The following is a 15,640-nucleotide window of genomic DNA, read 5'->3' as shown; positions in this document are numbered from 1 at the left end:
CTTTACCAACTATTGCCCAGCTGCCAGCTACAAACACAGCCAGGTGGGCAAGTCCAGAGTGCTAATCTGGACAGTGATATCTCTTTCACCTGCTCAAAATCCTCGAAACTTGCTGTCTTTCCAATGTAGAGAGAAAACAAGCATTGCCTATAATTGCCAGAAAGCATCCTGTGTTTTCTTCTGTTCTGGTTTAGATGGCTATTTGGCATTCTAAAGAATAATCATACACAGAACTCCAATTTTTCTATTCCAGGTACCATGCAGTATATAACTATGGCATACCTGTTACTAAGTAATACAATTTAAAAGAAAAATTGTCAGAAACTATACTTTCACAAAATCGCTCTTTCTCCACAGAATGTTCTGAATATGAAGAGCTTAATCATATCCCCCCCCCCCCCCCCGTCTCTCTCTCAAAATTTGTTAATCTGTCACGGGAATTTACTTTCATCCACAATCTTCAGGAACACACAGCTTTGATAAAGTGTTGAGAAGACAAAACCCCAGCTGCAACAAAACTACCTGGCTTGCAGGACTCTGAAAATATGTATGAAGTAAAAGAAAAAAGTTTTTTTTACCCTGAGAACCTCTTACTCCATATTAGCCTAGGTAGCAATTGTTAATGTAACCCCAGAATATTTGCTTATCTTCATGCAGTTAGATTCAGAGCTGAGTAGGATGACTTAATAAATATCATGAATGGTTAAAATTTTATACATATGTGCCCACTAAGTTGATAACCCTTTGAATAATAGCAACTAAAATGTGACCAGAAAGTTGAGAGGGTGTGCTTTAATATTCAATTTTGAAATATTCATAAATAAGCAGAAGTTTCTCCAAATAGGAATCTATAGATCACCACTGCTTCTTTAGATTACATTTTACATGTATTTTGGGAAGTACTAGGTATCAAACCAGTTATGAATGATAAACACATAATCTATCGCTGAGGGTTAAACTTATCGTCTTGCACTCTCACTAGCTTTTTTTTCTTCTGACTGACACTCTATCATTGGAGTCACACTGTAAATACAATTTTTGCTCATTCATTGGAGATAGAGCTCAAAGGGCTACACTGCATGGGCTGGCTTCAAACCAAGATCCTTCAGGCCCCAGCCTCTTGAATAATTAGGATTATAGGCAAAAGCCACCATAGCCTGATTCCTCCACATGTTATTATCTCTTATTTTATGCTTAAATAATGAAAGAAGTAGGTATTAGTGATTTCCATTATAAAGCAGTTAAGAAAATAATTTTCTGTGAATAAAGTATTTTTTCCTAAAGAAACATTCATAAAATATACCAATGGTGAACCAAGAAATATGAAAATACAGCTGGTTAAAATATGGCGATATGGCTGATTAAAATGTGAAGATACAGCTTGGGAGAGACTTCGTCTACACTAACTCGACTTTAGATTCCTCAGTTCAAGCTACACAAGGTTATGAAGTATTCCTTCTATATTATGTAAGAATTATACATGCATTTGACATATGTGTGTGTGTATTATATACACATGATTAGTTGAAGGTTTTTCCTTTTTCAGTTCTGGGGATTGAAACCAGGCTTTCAGGCATGCTAAACGTGCACTATAGCACGGAACTATAATCCAGGCTCCAAATAGTGCTATAAGTAAACTCTTTGCTCTTTTTCTCAGTCATACATCCATGTAGCTGTATGATAAACAGAGGAGCGAGGTTAAAGTTCAGCACTGGAGCACATGCTCAGCAATCCCAAAAGCTCTGTTTGCCATCTCCAATTCCAAAAACTAAACAAAACCAAAACCAAAGTGGGAGATGGTGCAATTTTTGTCACAAAGAACAGTCTTACAGTCTCCCTGATCTTCCAGAGCAGCTAGTCAAGAAGAATTGCACTGCCTGGCACTCTTAAAAGAGAAGGGCAAGAAACTACTCTTACATGCATATAAGGGGTTTGGAACCATCTTTTGCTAAAATATTTGAAAGTATTAGAGCTTAACACTACCTATTTTGTACTTTTAAAAATGTCATGGCTATGGCCGGGAGTGTGGCCTAGTGGTAGAGTGCTTGCCTAGCGTGCACAAAGCCCTGGATTCCATTCCTTGATACCACATACACAGAAAAAAGCCAGAAGTGGTGTTGTGGCTCAAGTGGCAAAGCACTAGCCTTCAGCAAAAAGTGTCCAAGGACAGTGCCCAGGCCCTGAGTTCAAGCCCCAGGATTGGCAAAAAAAAAAAAAGAAAGAAAGAAAAGGCATGGCTACCCAGGCACCAGTGGCTCATGGTTGTAATCCTAGCTACTTAAAAGGCTGACATCTGAGGACTGCAGTTCAAAGCCAGTCCAGGCACTAAAGTTCATGAAACTCTTATCTCCAATTAACCACTAGAAAACTGGAAGTGGCACTGTGGGTCAAGTTGTAGAGTGCTACCCTTGAGCTGAAGAGCTCAGGGACAATACCCAAGCCAGGAGTTCAAGTCCAGGAACTACAAAAAAAATTCATGCCCATAGCTGCTAACCTTAATGCCTGTAACTTTAACTTAGGACATTAACCATCCAGCAGGAAAGTCCATGAGACATTCATCTCCCATTGACTATCAAAGAGCTAGAAATAGACCTGTAACTCAAAGTGGTAGATAGAGCACTAGATTTGAGCACAAAAGCTCAGGAACAGTACCTGGGCTTTGAGTTCAAGCTCTAGGACCACTGCAAAGAAAAATCAAAGAATCATAAAGAAGCAAGAGAAGGGGGTGAAGGAGGAAAAAGTGATGGAAGAGGAGGAGAGGAAGAAGAGGAAGAGAAAGAAGAGGAGGAAGGGGAAGAAGAAAAAGAAGAAGGAGGAGGAGGAGGAGGAGAAGGAGGAAGAAGGAGGAGGAGGAGGAGGAGGAGGAGGAGGAGGAGGAGGAGGAGGAGGAGGAGAGGAGAAGGAGGAGGAGGATGTGGATATGTAGATATATAGAGCTGGGCATTGGTTAGTCATGCCACTAGTTTCATCCTATCTCTAATACTGACATGCCATGCAATCCCAGTTACTCAGGAAACTGAGATCTGAGGATTGTGTTTTAAAGTTAGGCCAGATCTTTCTCCAGTTAACCATCAAAAATTCAAAACTAGATGCATGGTTCAAATGATCAAATGCCAGGCTAGAATGAAAAGTCCTGAGTGCGAAACCTAAAAAAGTGAAGGGAGGGGGGAGAAAGTAAGTAAGGAAGGAAGGAAGGAAGGGAGGGAGGGAGGGAGGGAGGGAGGGAGGGAGGGAAAGGAAGGACCAAAAAGAAATACGTGAAAAGAGAAGAGAAGATATTTTGGAGAGCTAGCAGTGGTAGGCTGCATATATACCAGCATAAGCAAGACCCCTGGTTTAATCACTAGCACCAAAAAAGTAACTATATAAATTTAACATATATATAATAAAGTATGAGCAGAATTCATTGGTGTGCTGTGGCTGCTCAATAAATGATTTCTCTTTCCTTCCCCCATATTTTTATCACAAGAGACTAAAAAAAATGAAATCTAATTTTCTGTCAGAATATATATACATCTTTAAAAGTGAATTGAGTTCTATATTTGTAGATGAATCCTATAAAGGCACACATAGAAAGTGCAATCATGTTTTTTTTGACATTTAGTGGGGGAAATAATGTTTATCTAACTCTGAAGACTTCACAAATTTGGGCCTCAAATCACATACAAATTTAGAGGCATATATTATAACTTAATGAAATTTTATTGGTATTATTTATAGAGTTTTTATATGAAGTCATTTAAAAATGAGGAAAGTCTATGCAAAGTTCAGGGAAAATGGAGGCTGAGGAATCTCAAACCATTTAATTGGTTCAGAGCAACAGTCCTCAAAGTGTAGCGCTTGACTCAGCAGAATCAGCATCGCTTTAGAATTGCTGAGAGCTATACATTCTTAGGCCCCTATCCTAAATCTAAGGATTCAGAAACTCCAGGGACAGGATCCAGGAATCTGCATTTAAACAACACTGCCAAGTGACTTTAATACATGCTCCAATTTGAAAACCAGTGGTCTAAAATATTTCCTATTTTCATTCACCTATAAGATGAACCAATGGGTTAAAAAGTACTAATTAATCTAACGTGGAAATGTATATTTGCTCAGTTGCCACATAGACTCTCATTGTTACATTCTTTTAAACTCCACTCAACCCTTCGTATCATTGCATCATCATAAGATCTTAATATTGGAAGTAGAATTAATGGATACGGCATATTTAGGGAGACTTTATTCTATAAATCCTCCACTATCAATTTTAATCTCTACTCAAGATAAAAGTTATACTGAAAAATAATTGGATAAGAATAAGAACTAGGGTGAAGCAAATACACTGTATGAGATTTTGTGATATTTATTCTCAGGTCCAGCACTCACCTTGAATTGTCCTCTTGAAGAATGCCTTGCAAGCTTCACAGGATGCAACCCCATAGTGGTACCCAGAGGCGATGTCACCACACACTAAGCACAGTCTCTTGGGCATGGAGTTAAGCATGTATTCACACTTGGTCTGGGGGTCTTCAACTATGGTGCTAGAGCAGTCATCATACAGTTTCCTGACAGGCCCATTACCTCCCAGGATAGGAGCAGAAGGGTAGAGAGGTGGTGAGTCCAGTCCGTTCTGATGACCATTCATGGTTGAACTGTAGCTCCCACTGGCGTCTGAAGAGCCACCAGGACTGTGGTGGTTGACGCTGTCCGTCAGGGAGGCTGGGCTGGAGGGTTCCGTCTTGATGAAGGACGAACAGCTGGAATCAATGTGTCGATCTTTGTTTGACATTCTGCAGAGAAGCCTGAGATGGACAGAGAGAGAGAGAGAGAAAGAGAGAAGAGAGCGTCAAAGAGAGAGACCAACAGAAGTAGACAAATTAAAAAAAATAGAAAAGGTAAAGCGAAAAGATGGAAGGAAGAAAACAAAAATAAGAATTTGTTTGTTAAAGACATTAATCTTTGCCAAGGCTTCCTTCGTAAGGGTGAGATACTGCACATCATTCATTGTCCAGGCAATATCTCTTGTTCTACAAGAAGGTGATCGGGATAAGGGCATGCCAGGGTTATGTGAAAGCATAAAGACAAACTATCAAGAAAAGCTCTAGAGGGTCCCATTGCTTTTGTTTTACCTTTTCTCATGGAGTATAACTATCAATATCTAAATCTAGATTCTAAATTTATCAATAGAAGAGATGGTGATTGGCAAAGCCCATGTCATTTCTAAAAATTTCATTTATCCTCACTCCACCTCTCTTTCCACTTTCTCATGCTGTATGCATTTTTATTATGAGCAGAACCAAACTTTTATTTCAAGATTGAACAGATGATGCTCAGCTCTGTAATTACTATTTGTCAGCATGCTTCCATAGCATAACTGTGTCTTTTATTGATCTAACTGAAGCACATCGGGAATATATCCTCAATCATGTCGTTTCTTTATTTAAATCGCCCCATTTCCTAGCCATTTCACAATATATAAAAACATCAAATATAAAACTCCAGTTGGTACTTATGGATTACTTCCTCAGGCCCTAAAGCTTTGTGAATGGATCACTAGCACTGATCAATATATTTGTGCAAAGGTGTGAGTGTGTGAGTACGTGTGTGTGCAAATTTACCTGTGATCTGCCATTATTTAAGAGATGAATCTTTAAAAGCCATCCAAGCCTTCAGTAAGTCATAAATCTCACACATCATATTTAGTAGTGCAGAAATGTAGCAAACTTTGTCGTGATGGTCCCTTCCCTCCCCTCTTTCCCTTCTCTCGCTTTCCCTTTTGTCTTTTAACATCGGATCCCTCGGAGATGAAGTATCTCAGGTGACATAATATTCCTCATATCTAGAAGAAACACATTGCTTCTCATTCTTTGTTGGATCCACAAGCCATTGAATTTCTCAAAAAGTAATTAGATGCAAAGATAGAATTGGTGTATCATCCTAGCCATAAAGCAAAGCCACTTTCCACAAACCCTCTAAGAACCTTCTAAGAGCCCAGGAAAGAAGGAAGAAGTGATAACAGAGAGAGAGACTTAGATGATTGCTTCCCAGTGGAAGGTTGATTTAAAGGAAACCCACTGTGTAATGGTTATTCATTGGAATTTTGGGGCTCTTCTCCCACTCTTAAGTTGAGTGATGTTTTACCATTGCGAAGACCTCAGGCTTTCTTCCAGACCACTCTTGCCCCATTGTTCTATACCAAGACAACACAAAGGAACTTCTTATCAGGAATTTCTGCCCGCCTAAGCCAAACATGAAGGCAAACACTGTGGAAACTGAGCTCCACTTCCTGAAGTCTCGCAGTATTATTAGAGTGTGCCAAAAAGAGGAAGGAGAAAAAAAAACACCAGGAAATGATTTCCCTGTGGCCACCTCTTTGGGTTTGGCCTGTACTCAAAGAGCTAGCAAAAGAAAAAGTCTTCCCCTCAACCAGCCCGAACTATAGCATCCTCTTTCCTCCTTGACGACCACCCCCCCCCCAGCATCTCCTGCCTTGTACCCGTCACTGCTAATGAGTGTTGTAATTAATAGATCGCTCTCCTTGTCTCCCTGCTTGCACTCAGGGCTAAGCACTTTCCTCAAGTCAACGTTTGAAAGAAATCGGATCGGCACTGACTTACAGCAGCCCTGTGAATTCCTTTTAATTTAGAGCTCTTATACCACCACTTCACTTATTACCTTATAATTACCGGACTGCTCACACATACATTATGATCTTAGGCTAGAGTTAGAAGTTATTAGGCTACTAAACCATGGCTGTTCCCCTTTCCTCTCCCTGGCACTGAATTTCTCACAGCGATGACAATTAACTCTTTCACCATCTGTCTGCAAGGTTACTTTTTCATTTTTCTTCTTCATTCTTTTCCTTTCTCCTCCCCTACCCCTGTGCCCCAGAGGAGAGTTGCCTTGCTCCCCTGGATCACAAAACATACACAGTTTTCTCTGGGTTCCTCTCTGTCCCCCCTCACCAGCCCTTCATTTCCTGCCACCTCTAGATTCACTTACTTTCTTTACTTCCTTAATTTTCATCCCCTCCCACCCAAGCTTTTTCTCATGGATTTCTAATATTTGCAGAATCTCCATTTAAGAGAAAAAAAAGCCAGAAATTACCCTCTCATTTATGTAACAGTTATTTGCTAAATATCTCCAAATGCATGTGACAAAGGCATGTTATTCAAGTCTCTGAAAATGAGGAACTCTTCTATCAGCTGTGTCATCCAAAATGTCAGTCTATTTGCTCTGCGATAACCTGGATGCGAACGAGAACCTTTTGGACAACAGTTTCCACAGAAGTGCTGGCAACCCTGGAAATATCTTCTCATTGAGATCTGTCCACTTCACCATAAATGAATGAAGTAAGCTAGATTTGTTCGCAGGTTGTAAGTGCTTCTTTTCTCACCATGAACTACCTTCTTAATGATACTTTTTGCCCGGAGTAAATACTAGCAAGGCTTCTATTTATCAAGTGATTCTTACATGCCAGGTATCAAACTTCATTCTCCACATGGTTACGATCCATGATGTAATCTTTAAGGGAATTAAGTCTCACGTGACATGAAACTTAAAGGCAAGACAGCTAAAGAATTAGAAGAGATGGGATGTGAATTCAGTTCACACTCCGAGTTCTACTCCAGAGTAGAAATGGCTCAAAGCCAAGACAGATCCAAATGGTACTCATTGATTTAAACAAAAACTAAAATAATAATAAGCTGAGCAAACAGTAGTAGAGATATTTTTGCAAAATTTATTCACACAAATTGACTTGTCATTTCTTGGCAGTTCCCTCACTATGCACCCAGTAAGAAAGGACCAACAGCCCTGTCCTGGTAAGTTACCTCCCCATAGTTCCTGGTGACACCTAAACAGAATCTCTGAAAGCACACAGTTGTCTCCTAATTACTACTTAGCTCACTCTACTGAGCACTTCCTAGACACCATGACATTAGAACCTAAAACTACAGCTAGCCTTAATTCTCTTTCGCTCTGTCTCTGAAATTCTACAGCTCTATTATTCAAGCCTGAAATATTCACAACTATCTATAAATTCAATTGTCAGCTGGTGGGTTTTTATTCTAGACTTCACTTCAATCTAAAATTAGAGGCACTAAAATTCACATTAACTCTAAGAGGAATGCAGTGAATAAGACTTTATTTCAAAAGAACACTTTTTTTGTCAGAAAGAGCCATTTTCAAGATGATGGCTTTATCTGTAGCTGAAGAGAATAAGCCCAATTTCACATTGTGCTGTTAATGCAGAAATTTTAGGTCACATTGGATTAATAAAAGTCTAAATTTGGTTAAGAAAGAAATGAATAAAAATAACTTGTGTTGAAATGTGTGGGAAATATTTATATAAACGCTCAATCCAGGTGACTTTTATTTTCTTATTTTAAAAGGCTGATGAAAAGGGTAAAACAAAACAAGCTGTTTTCTAGAAATTTGTGAATATACAGAATACCCTAAGAATAAGTTGAAGGAAACACAGATGATCAAAAGCATCATTTCGAAAGGTAGGGGGAGATGGGGCTTAGTAGGAGACAACCTATCCATTACAGACAAACACAACCCTGGGTTTAAATTTTATCACTGGAAACATTTTTTAATAATTCAAAAACCTCATTTTAATGTAAGAAACTAAATTTTATGAATGTAACAGCCTCCTTAAAATTTCAGTGTTTTAAGAACTATTTTTAATGCAGTTTAATAAGACATATTCTCAAACAATCCTAAGTATCTTGTTCAACTTAAAAATGTGTTTCCTCAGCCAGAAGCTGGTGTCTCAGGCCTGTAATGTTGGCTATTCAGGAGCTTGAGATTCAAAGCCAGCCTGGACAGGAAATTCCATGGGACTTCTATCTCCAATTAACCAGCAAAAAGCATACATGTTAGAGGGCTTGCCTTGAAAAAAAAAAAAAAAAAAGCAAAAATAAAGCTGAAGGACAGCACCTACATCCCAGTACTAGCACTAAAAATGAGCACAAAAACAAACAAAATGTGTTTTCTAGCCTTGCCTAAGGGTTTGTAAGGGCAAAATTTATCTTTGGTGCTAGATATGAACAATCAAGTAAAACTTCCTAGGGGATGGACATTTTTAAGGTACAATTCTTGAGATTTAAATGAGAAATAAGAGAAAGAATAAGAATCAATTAACTTGCTGCTATAAGGGAAAACAAGATCATCAGGAACCTGACATTCAATTTATATTATAATTATCATCAAGTTAATTATTGTTAATGATTCTACTTAGATCCAGGTTAATATGTGAACATGAGTGAACTGGTGTGAGTTAGAATTTCCACACACATGTGTAAATGTCCAGTGTGTACATTTCAAAGGCAAAATTTAAAAGTAGCCAATACTTAAGTTGGGCACCGGTGGCTCCTGGCTATAATCTTAGCCACTCAAGATCTGCAGTTCGAGGCTCAAAAGAAGCCTTGACAGGCAAGTCCATGAGATTCTTATTTCTAGTTAACCAACATGAACAAAAAGCAACAACACTGGAAGTGGGGCCATGGTTCAAATGCTGAAAAGCTAGCCTGAAGCAAAAAAATAAAAAAATAAAAACTCAGGCCAAGCCCAAGCCTTGAGTTCAAGCCTCAGGATGGACACAACCACACAAAACTAGCCAAGATTTTGATTTGTTAAATGCCAATATAAAAATAATGTTGCAGGGGCGGGAAATGTAGTCCTGCCTGGGCTACGTATTGAAACTGTCTCAAAGAAAGAAAAGTGAAACAATTCTTCTAAATATATACAGTCTCATTATATATTCTTGAGTGTTTAGATCCACTGAAACTTCTCTTATACTTACATCAATAGCCTATACAGGCTAAATTAATATCAACTCAAGAAGTCATTACTTTTTTGTTTGCTTTTGTCATCCTGATGGTCTTGTAAAGGTGACTATTATCAGAAATGCCAAATGTTTTGCAAATGTTTTTTCAATGTGTCTTATAGAAAAGACCTGGAAGCCAATAAAATTGCATGGTTGCAAATTCAGCTCCTCTCACTGTAGGTAAGGGTTGGAAAAATAGATCATAAACTCTACCACCAATCCTGTGCTTGATTATCTACTTAAATAAAACAAAATAGAAAGCATAAAGCTTTTAGTAGCCTATAGTTCTTTCTCTGTCTTTTGCTTTCCTTTCCTGTAAATGCTTTCAGAGGAAAACCCTCGGGATTAAAGCTCCAGCTCCCCATGTTCAGGCTTCAGAGCCTGTACCCCCCAGGTAGCAACCATGGCAGCCTGAGTTACAACTTCCAGCTTCTACTTTACAATGAGCTTCCCCCCTCCCTTCAATTAATTGCACTCTAGTAAAGTGGCAAAATGTGAATCACTTAGTAGCAAAATGGGCACCAGCTGCTATTGTCAGAGAATGGTGATGCCTAAGAAAGGGAAAGCAACCGAATGAAGTGTCATGTCAGAAATCAACGGTGCAACATGTGATTTGAGAAAACATGACTACTTTACAGAGACAGGGTGTCATTACGGCATCACAGTAATACGATGCTTTGACAACTGCTGGGTGTAACATATCATCATTGCATTAAGGTACACTGGCTTAGTTGGGGAAGGAAGAGAAAGGATTTTTTTTTTTAATGAGAAATATCTTAAGGTCTGCCTGGTTAACCCAATAGAAGGAGATTATTAATGGTGAAGGAAGAATTTCATATCTTGACCCATATCTCTGAAAGATAAAAACACATAACACATATATGCACATGTACACATTTATGTATACTTTAAGGCCATCTTGGAAAACATTGGAGTCTATCTATTAGAACAGAACATATTTCTCTATAATAGGATCATGCTTATTCAGTGTTGCTACATTGTGTATGTCAGAGGGGGGGGGGGTATGTATGCATGTGTACCTATAATGGTGCCTGAGCACTGTCCCTTAGCATTTTTGCTCAAGGCTGGCATACTACCACTTGAGTGACACCTCCACCTCCAACTTTTGGTGGTTAACTAGAGATAAAGGTCTCATTAACGTTCCTGCCCTGGCTAGCTTCAAACTTCAATCCTTAGATCTCAAGCCTTCTGAGTAGCTAATAGTACAGGTAGGGAGCCACCAGCACCCAACTCAGTGCTGTTCCTTTTCTTGAGCAAAAACCATTTACACATTTATTGCAAAAGACTCTGCAACTTGTTCGGATTAAACGGCTCTCCTGATTTAAATACTGAATCCCATGTGCTAGTGACCCCTAAATCCCAGTTAATCCAGGAAAGTTGGCCTCCCACTTGGATATTCAGCATATCCAAAGAATCCTGTGTGACCCTTTCTGTTATCCTATACACTCCAGAGGAAGCAGAAGTGAGGACACATTTACACACAAGGCAGTGCCTTAGTTGCCAACAAGAGATGTGGCTATGAACTGTGGAGACAAGAGGATAGCCCTGTAAGAAAATGAATTGAATTTGAGCTCTTTTCCCAGCTAAAAGGTCTCCTAATTCTTTAAGGCATTGTTCCTGTAAGAACACACACACACACACACACACAAACACACAAACACTGAGGGAAAAAAAAGAAAACTATAACAAGAAGGGACTGCTTAACTACTTTCACCTCCTGTCTGGATAGGCATTTCAAGGAAAGTGCTCCATGAGGTAGAATTTACACCTCATGACTAAATCCTTATTAGGAAATACTTCCTTTTGATTCCTTATCTCTTTCCAGGGCCCTACAGTTCAATGATCCTGTCTTCTTCAACTTGATTCTGACTTCAGGTTTACCAACTACTCTGATTTAAGCACTAACTTCTCATGTGCTTGCTGGTGACCTCTAAATTTCTGTTCATCCAGGATGAGTTAGTCTCCCAACTGGACATTATGAATGCCCAGAGAATCCTGCTGTCGTACTTACAACAAAAAACGTTTGGAGTCTATTGGTTCACAGCAATGAAGCCCCCCACCCAAAAATGACTAGAATGATGTGCTAAGGAGAATATCAACTGTAATAAGGTCTGGGGTGGGGTGAATATGTGTCTGTTAGGCTGTATAGTCAGAAACATCATTATCCCTTTTTCTATATACCACTTATCACCTTGGGAGGTTATCTGTACAATTTTAGATGTTGAAAGACACAATGGCTTCCATTTCTATTGCTAGGTGATGTTTTTAAGCTTCCTGGTTGATAAACTTTATTAATGGGAAAAGAAACCAGTCCTGTGATATCACAAGGTGTTGTGTATTGTGATTGTTGACAGTTTCTGTATATAATGATTTGATCTGATATATAGGTGCTTAGTAAAGTCATTTATCCTCAGCTTATTCTCCTGGCCCTGTCTCAATGTAAGGGTGAGCATCTCTTGTTTATGGCTCTAAATACAGTAAGTGAGCTACTGGCAAATCAATAAAACTGTTAAATGCATAATAATGCTAGGTAATTGCATACATGATGTTTTGCATAATTAACCATCTGAGCTTTTCTTTAATATAATGGGCACTCATGTAATAGAGTAGCTATAAGTCCATTAAATACACACAGTTTATATGAACCATGATTCTGCTTCAAACTCTAGCTAATCATCTACATCAGCTTTGAAGGGAGCACTGGTCTCTACTGCCAAGTCCAAATCAATTCTTACGACATGACTTTATAACGAAGATGATATTTAACTGATGGTGGCAATTAGCTATTATCCAGATTGTACTCAAGGACTGTAACAGTAGGGGGAGAAATACCATTCAGTTTAAACAAACTTCTGCTATGGAATCAATACTATGGAAGCAAATTAAGTGTTTTTAACAAGTGTGTATATTTGCCCTAATGCAGCTTAATTAACTATGTCCTCCCAACCATCCGATGATATGACACCTGCAGATCTTACCAGAGAACTTTCTGCTTCATCAGTAAGTTGATGCATAGCAGAGGGGAAAACAAGCATTTTATCTCCGACACTAAAGGGCAATGTTTCGTTTATACAAGTTACTCTCCTGGAAACCAAAAGTACAGGGAGCAGAAGGGCCTTCAAATAGCATGCCTTAGAGTCAACCCAAATAATGTCCCTGTGTCTAGAGAAGAAGGTAATAGCCCAGGGCTGCTGGTAGGAAAAAGAAAGGGTCATGGAAGGTTAAAAAAGAAAAGAAAAACTACCTAAGATAAATCATCCAAAAGGAAGCCTATAATATATGCTGAAGGTAACATTTTATTCCATCTTAGAGATTTACTATGCCATGAGCAGCCCTGTTCACAGTTAGCTTTCTAGAGGAAAGAAATAGTCTCTGGCTTCTACAAATCTCTAGTCTTTCAAACAGAAATATGGATCAATAAAGTTTGCTTGTGTCCAGACAATTCTGTCTTCAAGCAGTCAAGGAGCGAGAGGAAGAGAAGTCAGCACAACAGGAGACTGACAGCTAAATGAAGACCTTCTCATGGCATCTCTCGTGAGAGAAGAAATAAACAGCCATTCAACTCATGGAAAGTCTATGCAACTGATCTTTACAGTCGAATATAGATGCTTTCCCCCACATACTCTAGTGACGGAGTTCACAAATCAAATCCAGGTCAATGAAAGCCCAGGGTGCCTGAGTTTCTTTCCCTTTCTCTTTGCTATGCTGAAACTGGAAAGAAGAATGCTGTTAGGATATTGAGATTAGAATATTGATGCCACCCTTCAGTCATTAAGAAAATGTTTTGTAAAAGCCATTGCAATTACCCATAAAGCAGCTACCCAATAGAGACTGCTCAGTGTTCTTAGTGTGGGACTCCAAAATCTACTCTGACACTGGGTGAATTAAATGCCGGGGAGAAATCATGATAAAAGAATTACTCAGGCTAGGAGTGTGGCCTACCATGCACAAAGACCTGGGTTGGATTCCTCGGCACCACATACATAGAAAAAAGCCGGAATTGGTGCTGAAGCTCAAATAGTAGAGCCTTGAGAAAGTCCAAGAACAATGCTCAGGTCCTGAGCTCACGCCCCAGGACTGGCAAAAAAAAAAAAAAAAAAGAATTTCTCTATCAGAAGAGGGCCATAATGGATATAACTGCTGGACAATAGTTAACTATATAATTTTCACTTAGCAGCTTAATCTCAATAGCTAACATCTGCATGCCAATGCAACTGGTCTTAGGTAAGTAATGATAACAGAGGTTAGGATTAGATTTGGGGAGAGTGGGGGGGGGACATTTCAGGTGTTGTTCAGCTGAAGCAGAAGAGCAAATGGGGGCTGGGGATTCTTCTTGGTTGCACTGTTTTAAAACATTTCCATGAGCTAGCTGTCTGAATCGAAGATGAAGCTAAAGCACAGAAACTACAGTTTGAAGGTAAGGACTAATAATTTATTCTGTGATGGGATGGGTTTTATAAAAAGGGATTATTGGGCAGTGGGAGATGCTATCCAGGGAAGTCAAGAGAAGCCACGAGAGAGCTAGAAGTTCAGATCAGAGGTTTGGCTTCTTGTGAGGCCCACTCAGAGGTCCAAAGACAAAACCAAAGAAAAAGCTTTTTCTAAATCTCACTTATCATTCTAAATAAGTGATTTCAATTAAAAATAAAAGGACTAAGACTTCCACAGTTCACAGAGTTTTTCTGTGATCTCTTTTGCCCAGGAAACCCAGCTTTCTGACAGCTTTGGACAAAGTAGAAGTCAGGATTCTCTCCCTGGCTTTAGCAGTGGTTAAGGGAAGGCAAGTTACTGCCCATCCCCTCACCCCCCCCAATCCCTTACTTTCCTCATGGGTAAAATAAGAGGATTTGCTTCCCGACAAAGCTAATGCCATTTCTTAAAAGTATACATTTTACTAAAACAAACAAACAAACAAAAAAACCAAAAACCACCCTGACTGGTGTCTGCTAATGGCTCACGCCTGTAATCCTAACTACTCAAGAGGCTGAGATCTGAGGATTAGGGTTCAAAGCCAGTCCATGAGATTCATCTCCAATTGATCTCCAGAAAACTGGGAGTGGAGCTGCTGAGGCTCCACTAGTCTTGAGCAAAAGAGCCCAGGAACATTGCCTAGGCCCTGAGTTCAAGCCTCATGATCGATGAAACAACAACAAGCTCTGACCCCTGAGTAAGATGATTAAGACTCTGAAAGCAAAATCTGGCATAAAAACACACTCAGTCACCCAGCAGACCCATTTGTATAGGTTGTGTGTGTATGTGTGCGTGTGTGTGCACGCCTGTGACTTTGTGTCTGCACATATGTGTGTGCATTTGTTCATGTTTGAGGGCTTGTGTGTGTGCACATGTGTGTGCGTGTGCACGTGTGTGTGTGTGTGTGTGAATCATTACACATTTTGTAGTGAAACCACAACTACATTCAATGAAGAAATGGCTACAAAGATACAAACAGCTGGGAGGGGCTAAGGGATAGGAGACCTGCCATTGTTTTGTTTTTCCAGGAATGCTTCTCTTTGGGGCTCATTATTATTATTTTTGTTATTTCTTTTATTTTATTTGGTGAGAGGCATTGGTGGAAAGGGCAATTCGCTGCAATCAGTGTTTAAGTGAATGTTTGTCCCAGCTTGGGACACCACGCTGTCAGCAAGCAGCAGGGAGCCTTTGAGTTGTTACTACATTTGATTTGACTGCCAGTAGGAGGCTTCATTTCTACCAACTGTTAGTGGCTGGCTCAAAGAATCTTCTCTTCATTTTTGGAGTGATTTTTCCCTCTCCTCTTATTTCCTTTCCCTTGATATGTCTGGA

At 39.4% G+C, this 15,640-nt stretch overlaps 1 protein-coding gene across 7 annotated transcripts in view; it reads right to left on the bottom strand.

The window, feature by feature from the left end:
• LOC150038951 (estrogen-related receptor gamma) overlaps window positions 1-15,640 on the bottom strand; it is a 540,901-nt gene that overhangs the window by 157,517 nt on the left and 367,744 nt on the right. For all 7 annotated transcript variants that reach the window (XM_090328186.1, XM_090328184.1, XM_090328185.1 and 4 more), the window contains one exon: window positions 4,372-4,787. In XM_090328186.1, the coding sequence (XP_090184312.1) occupies window positions 4,372-4,774 (403 nt within the window). In that variant the 5' untranslated portion in view covers window positions 4,775-4,787. The remainder of the gene's footprint in view (window positions 1-4,371; window positions 4,788-15,640) is intronic.

This window comes from Megascapheus bottae, unplaced genomic scaffold, assembly GCF_031878675.1.
Source record: "Megascapheus bottae isolate mThoBot1 unplaced genomic scaffold, mThoBot2.hap1 H_2, whole genome shotgun sequence".
Taxonomy (NCBI): domain Eukaryota; kingdom Metazoa; phylum Chordata; class Mammalia; order Rodentia; family Geomyidae; genus Megascapheus; species Megascapheus bottae.
This window is presented reverse-complemented; position numbering and strand designations above follow the sequence as displayed.